The sequence below is a fragment of the Armigeres subalbatus genome, chromosome 3 (assembly GCF_024139115.2).
Source record: "Armigeres subalbatus isolate Guangzhou_Male chromosome 3, GZ_Asu_2, whole genome shotgun sequence".
In the NCBI taxonomy this organism is placed as follows: domain Eukaryota; kingdom Metazoa; phylum Arthropoda; class Insecta; order Diptera; family Culicidae; genus Armigeres; species Armigeres subalbatus.
The window spans coordinates 324034757-324041524 of NC_085141.1; the positions used below are offsets into that span (position 1 = coordinate 324034757).

Genomic DNA, 6768 nt, shown 5'->3' on the forward strand with positions numbered 1-6768 from the left:
ACCTTCAATCAAAATTTGTTGAACAGAGCAGCTCGGTTATCTATTTTACCGATATCCAGTAATTTTATTGTATTGCTGAGAGGTCGGTATAATTTTTTACAAAACTTTGTAAATTTTTCAAAATTAACTGAACTTTCGGTTCAAATTTATGTTTACCGGGAAAAATCAGTAAAAAATATTACCGAGCTGAAGTTCTCGATTTAAGTGTGTAACGCTTTTGGGGGTGGGAGGGTGTCTGTCCGAGCGTTACGGCCCATACAAATTTTAGAACCCTTCCATCCAAAAAACGTTACGAGAGGGTGGGTGGGGGTTGAAAATAGTCATATGTAATTTGTAAATGAACCCAAACACAACAGAGTCAATGAAAATCTCACCCACATGTACTTGCCATAATAAACACTCTCCATGTACTCAGTGACTCCGGTTGCCTCTCATGGGTCAAACACAATTGATACGTTTGCGTGCGTTTTGACAGTTTTCCCATGGGAAAACTGTCAAAACGCACGCAAACGTACCAATTGTGTTTGACCCATCACTAATACAATTGAATACTGTTGTCATTTCGCAAAAAACACGTGGTTTTGTTTTAAGCGGGAAATTTCTGCCTATCTTTTAACACGGCGGCTATATCTTGACGTTTACCTTCGCAGTCAAGCCTGCTAGTGTATAAGACCGCCGCAGCACTCTAGAAAAAGATAAGCGCGACAATAATGTGTAAATAAATATTTATTGTCTATCCGGAATAAATTATTTATATTGTCGGCGTAGCACCAACTTAGAATTCGGAAGTCCGGACTTCCGAACCGAACTTTCTTCCGAAGTTTTATCTGTCAAACTAATGGATGCGTTGTTTAGCGCATCTTTAGGGGAATCCAGCGCACTACTTCCGAAGTTGGGAAAGTTGCCTGTATCTGGAGAAAAATTCAACTTCGGTATAAAAAGCGGTATAAATTTATTCCGGATACACAATACCGCTTTTTATACCGAAGTTGGATTTTTCTCCAGATACAGCCAACTTTCTCAACTTCGGAAGTAGTGCGCTGGATTCGCATAAAGATGCGCTAAACAACGCATCAATTAGTTTGACAAATAAAACTTCGGAAGAAAGTTCGATTCGGAAGTCCCGACTTCCGAATTCTAACTTGGTGCTACGCCGACAATATAAGCATGCTTTTGAGCGAATGCTGAATGGCTGAATGAAGAATGCCGAAATGCGATTTGACCTAGTAATTATTGTTCGTCCTCCGAGCCAGAACCCTTTTTTCAAATTGATGACGAATGCATCGAACAAAACAAGGACGCGTGAAAACAAAACTGTTGACAGACGAGTTCCGCATCTTCATCCACGTTGCGTGTTGGTGGTGCCGCTTTCGGTAAAAAAATATTTCAAAAATAATTTAGCAAACATCCAGTGATTATTTTTAACATTCAGGTTTTTTTGTTGAATGCTGCAAAATCGCTGCATACGCATAGTTAGTTCGGTGTTCAACGGTGCTCCATTGATGACACGTCGCTTGCCCCCCGGAAGAAGAATGAACGCTCTCGAACGAGTCATTTCCAATAACAAAGCCGCCGAAGAGCTGCTTCGCTCACTCCAGGAGGAATTCAAAGCCCTCAAGAACGAGAAAGCGCTCCGTCGTATCGAGGAACTCAAGGTGGAAAATGATGTCCTGCGAAAGCAAATTGAATCTGCCCGACAGCAGTTGATCGAACTTGAAACACGAAATGGTAAGAAGCAGATTCCGGTGCCCGGACAGGTGGCAGCTACTGTCGATGTTACTCCAGTGGTTGTGAAGGTGGAACAGAGCTTGAAAGCGGAGCAACCAGCGGTTCAACAGAAGGCGGCGGAAGGGAAGCAACAAAAAGAGAAGAAACCCAAAAAGGATAAACCAGCCGTTGAGGGTAAAGGAACGGCTGCCGCTGGTGCGGCATCAGCAGCCGAGGAACCGCCGATCGACGTCGGTCGACTGGATATGCGCGTGGGAAAAATAGTCGAAGTCTCACGACATCCAGATGCGGATGCGCTGTATCTGGAGAAAATCGACGTGGGCGAGCCAAATCCAAGGACCATCATTTCCGGTTTGGTACGGTTTGTCCCAATCGAGGAAATGCAGGACCGCCTGGTGGTTGTTCTGTGCAACTTGAAACCGGCCAAAATGCGTGGAATACTCTCCGAAGGAATGGTAATGTGTGCGTCTACGCCGGAGAAGGTCGAAGTACTGGCTCCGCCGGCCGGATCCGTTCCAGGGGATTTGGTTCATGTGGAAGGTTATCCGCGGGTTCCGGACGCAGTTATGAATCCCAAGAAGAAAATATTCGAAACCGTGGCCCCCGATTTGCACACCAACGAGCAGTTGGTGGCTTGCTACAAGGAGGGTCCGTTTGTTGTCCCCGGGAAGGGGCAGGTTGTGTCGCAAACGTTGAAGAATGTTCACGTGAAGTAGAAAAGTGATGGTATTCGGGATGCGCTTTTTGGAAGTTTATTGTAAGAGACAATAAAGATCTTGAATAAATTTAGTAAAATGTTATGTTGTTTTTATATTTCCAAACTTTCTAAATTCAAGACAGAATTTAAATCACACTGGTTTCCCGTCGAAATGGTATCCAGTTTTACTATTGCCTTGTTAGAACCGTTTCCTAAAATGCATTCCGCACTTTGAAACGAATCAAATGAAATAGATTTTATGAAAGGTCTTCACTGCCCATGATCGCATATTTGTAACACTCGCATTTTTTCAGTTTTGTTAAAATATTCGAAATTTGTAAATCGTTCAGAAACCTCAATTTACTGCATCTAATCCCACAACAGTAAATTAGGGTTTACTATCTTATCTTGCTTATCTGTAGTAAGCTGGAAATGATTGAGCTTGTGGGGAAGATTGACAAACGATTTACAAAATCGACCAAAATGCAAATGTATACAAATATGCGATCATGGGCCGTCCAGTGAAATTACTTAAAACTGCGAACGATTATTTAATCACTTTTGAAATCCTAGTTTTGTCTCAATCGAAATGTCTCGCCGGACTGTCAAAGGAAGTCCGGGTACAAGAGCTACTTATTTCTCAGAGTGAGGTAACGTTTTTCTACTTAATTCCCCAGTTATGGAGAGACTTTTTCGACACAAAGAACCAAAGTGGGACGATCTCACTGGACTGTCACAAATTTTCTGGGTGCAGACGCTACTTTTTTCTCCGGTTAGGAAGACGTCTTTCGCAAATGCACACCGCGAAGTTACTTTCCCTAAGGAACACAAACCAACTTTTGAAACTACTTGCTTTTTATTTAAGGCTGGTTTACAGTTCGGAAAACGTGTCACGACATTTGGTCCCCCATGTAAAAGTGATTATTGCCACATGCGCCTACGCGTGGGCGTGGTAATCGTTTAATCTTTATATGCAATTCATAACTATCTTTATGTAAATTAGTTATGTTTTTTTCCGTTGTACTTATCACTTAGATTTTCTGAATATGACATCAACATCGGTATGGCTTAGATTAGACCAACGTGTTGCGGTGCTGGGTGCAACCGCGTGATTGCTTTCATCGAGGCTTTTATGACAAACTAATTTGATTCGTGCAGCGACATGAATGATTTAAGTTGTTATCGGGGAGCAGAACTTGGGATCGGTCACCGGGTTTTCAGCAACTCAAACACGATTGGTTGTATGAGGGAACGCTTTAAACTATAAGTATATTTTGCAATTAGTTAGGTTAAATTTCATTGTTTCGTAACACTTACACGTTCGGTGTCCTATCTACTCTGATTCCAATCTGCTCAACCAGATCACCTAAGACTGAACTAACTACTATAAAATAGATCGATCTGTAATATATGGTCGCTAATGTAGGCATATAATAAGTACCTTTTACTCAAGAATGTTCTAAGACACTTCAGAGATCTAAGTTTTAGTTCCACTATGAACTGTGTCCTGCAATGTAGTTGAGTGTTATTCTCTAGCTTTATGTATTTATGTTAAGTTGCATGTAACTTACAGTTCCAAATTTAAGTATTTATATAGGTAGAATAAATTCACTTTTAGAATTAAGATGTTTAGAGTAACAATTTAGAATTGAAATATTTAGAATAAGTAATATTTAGGAATTTTGCAAAGCATCCGCTTGGCACACCACGAAGTTGCTCAATGTTCAAGACTGCCAACTTTGCTACTGATCTACGCAATAAACCCCTCGCTGTTTTTATAATGGCCTGCCTTATCCTGCCATCACTTCCTGGTATTACCTCGAGTACTCGTCCCCTGATCCAATCATTTCTCTTTCCTTCATTCACTATCAGCACTAAGTCTCCAGGAGATATAGGTTTTCTTTCATCAAACCATTTGGTCCTCTTCGTCAACGTTGGCAGCATCTCTTTTATCCATCTGTTCCAAAAACAATTCAGCTGATGATGAATCATGTCGAGAGAACCCCTGATGGAAGCGGGGCCATCGGTGCGCTCCATAGCGGGCTGTCGGATTCCACTTGAACTGCCCAACAAAAAGTGGTTCGGAGTGAGCGCTTCACCCTCTTCCGAATCTAGAGGCAAGTAGGTGAGCGGTCGACTGTTGACGATACTCTCGGCTTCGATAACAAACGATAGTCAGGCTCCCTCCTCCAATATTCGATCAGCGTTATAAACCCAAACCATTGAATGTTTTACAGAGCACACCATGCGTTCCCATGAGCCGCCCATATGTGGTGACGATGGAGGTATGAAAACCCATTTTGTAGTAGTGCTGGTCACTGTGGCAGCGATGCCTTGCTTGATCTGCTTCATCAAAACTCTTTCGGTTCCTAGAAAGTTCGTGCCGTTATCTGAATGAATTTCCGCAGGCGCACCGCGACGGCACACGAAGCGACGAATGGACTTGATGCATGCTTCAGTTGTAAGGCCGTGTACTACCTCACAATGAACTGCGCGAATCGTAAGGCATGTGAACAGCGCGATCCACCTTTTAGTGTTACCGCGTCCAATTTTTACGATCAAAGGCCCGAAAAAGTCCAGTCCTACATATGTGAATGGCCTATCGAACGATGCTAAACGAGCCGGAGGAAGAGGAGCCATACGAGGAACGTAAGGAGTGGCTTTCTGTAGCTTACATGTTGGACAACCAAAACTGACCTTCCGAACTAGCGCCCTTAGTCGAGGAACATAATATCGTTGTCTTATCTCATTCACAACAGTTTCTGCGTTAGCGTGTTGGAATTTCCTATGGTATGCATCCACAATTAGCCTTGTGGTAAGATGATCTCTTGGTAGGATAACGGGGAATTTCGTATCCGTACGCACATTTTTTGCCGCTCCGATCCGCCCATCCATTCGGAGAAGCCCGACATCATCGATGAATGGTGACAAACCATATAGAGCGCTTCGTTTACTCAAAGTTATCTGCTCTGCTATTTTACGATCGCGGTTGAGGGAAAGGAGTGTTATCTCAGTTGGACATTCTTCCCTCTGAGTCAACTTGATCAACATTATTTCGGCCTGTATAAGTTCAGCATGTGTCAGGTGTCCGCTCGACTTATTACCACCATGGCATAGCTGCTTCAAATTATTAATGTACCTTAGTACAAATGCCATGGCCCTGTGCATCCGTTCCCATTTCGAGAATCTATTCCAGTCAATCAAGGATGAAACTACAATATTCTCACAATGAATGTTGCACATGCGTATCTCTTCATTCGTAGTTTTCTGTAACATCCTAGGCTGTGGCCACTCATTTTTGGATTTTTGTAGAAATAGCGGCCCTGTAAACCAGATTCCTTCTGCGTTAAGAGATGGGCCATTTCCCCACTTCGTTGCTAAATCCGCTGGGTTTGTCTTCGAAGGCACCCACCTCCACTCATTTAGTTCCGTCACTGCTAGAATTTCGCCAATCCTACAAGCCACATATTGTTTATATTTGCGAGGGTCTGCCTTCAGCCATGCCAAAACGGTAGAAGAATCTGACCATAAATATCGTTCCTTAACGTTAACATTATGCGACTCTAGAACAAAACGTAGCAATCGACATCCGAGTACAGCGGCTTGCAGCTCCAGGCGAGGTATTGATAATGGCTTTAGAGGAGCGACTTTAGTTTTCGCTGCGACCAGCGAACAATGAACTTCTCCGTATGTATCGATAATTCGAAAATACGCTGCGGCAGCGTATGCCACTTCGCTTGCGACGACGAAGATATGCAACTGTAAATCACGATAATCCTGACGAGTGGCGTTCGGGAAGTAACACCGAGGGATTCTCACATCAGAAACTTGACGCAATGGAACCGCCCACTTCAACCACTGTTCACTATGTTCTTCACTGATTTCCTGATCCCACCTGGTACCGGCACGCCATATGTCTTGCAATAAGATTTTACCGTGCACGAGGAGAAAACTTAACAGTCCGAGTGGGTCGAAAAAGCTCATTAGGCAACGCAAAACTTGCCTTTTCGTGGGATGTGAGTTACTTTCAATTGTCTTGCGAATTTCATCAGTCCGTTGGGTACAGAAACTAAGCGTATCTTCATCAGTAAGCCACAGCATACCAAGAACCCGCTCGTATGCTTTCGTCTTGTCCACAAACAGATGATGTTCGGCACTTGACTCTATAGTATTTCCCAGACATTGGGTTACGTATTTACTATTCGACTTCCAATGGCGCAGCAAAAACCCACCATCGTCGTGAATCAACTTCACTTGCTCGGAAATTCTTACTGCCTCTGCTTCGGATTCAAAGCTGGACAAATAATCGTCCACGTAGTGGTTCTCGATGATCTCTGTTACAG

General features: G+C 43.2%; 1 protein-coding gene and 1 long non-coding RNA gene across 3 annotated transcripts; one reads left to right on the forward strand and one right to left on the reverse strand.

Moving 5' to 3' along the window:
- Positions 1-1240: 1240 nt before the first annotated feature.
- LOC134221066 (aminoacyl tRNA synthase complex-interacting multifunctional protein 1) lies at positions 1241-2523 on the forward strand. Of its 2 annotated transcripts, none has more exons than XM_062700249.1 (2): positions 1241-1373; positions 1433-2523. In XM_062700249.1, exon 2 carries the CDS (start codon positions 1446-1448, stop codon positions 2442-2444), a length of 999 nt encoding a protein of 332 aa, XP_062556233.1. In that variant the 5' UTR covers positions 1241-1373; positions 1433-1445; the 3' UTR covers positions 2445-2523. The 2 variants fall into 2 exon arrangements, with proteins under 2 accessions (XP_062556233.1, XP_062556234.1); XM_062700250.1 differs by having other exon boundaries at positions 1262-1373; positions 1474-2523.
- Positions 2524-3613: 1090 nt separating this feature from the next.
- On the reverse strand, positions 3614-4417 carry LOC134221068 (uncharacterized). The gene is made up of 3 exons (XR_009982190.1): positions 3997-4417; positions 3867-3932; positions 3614-3809 (listed from the first exon to the last, which is right to left on the reverse strand). It is a non-coding gene; the product is annotated as an uncharacterized LOC134221068 (long non-coding RNA).
- Positions 4418-6768: the final 2351 nt, after the last annotated feature.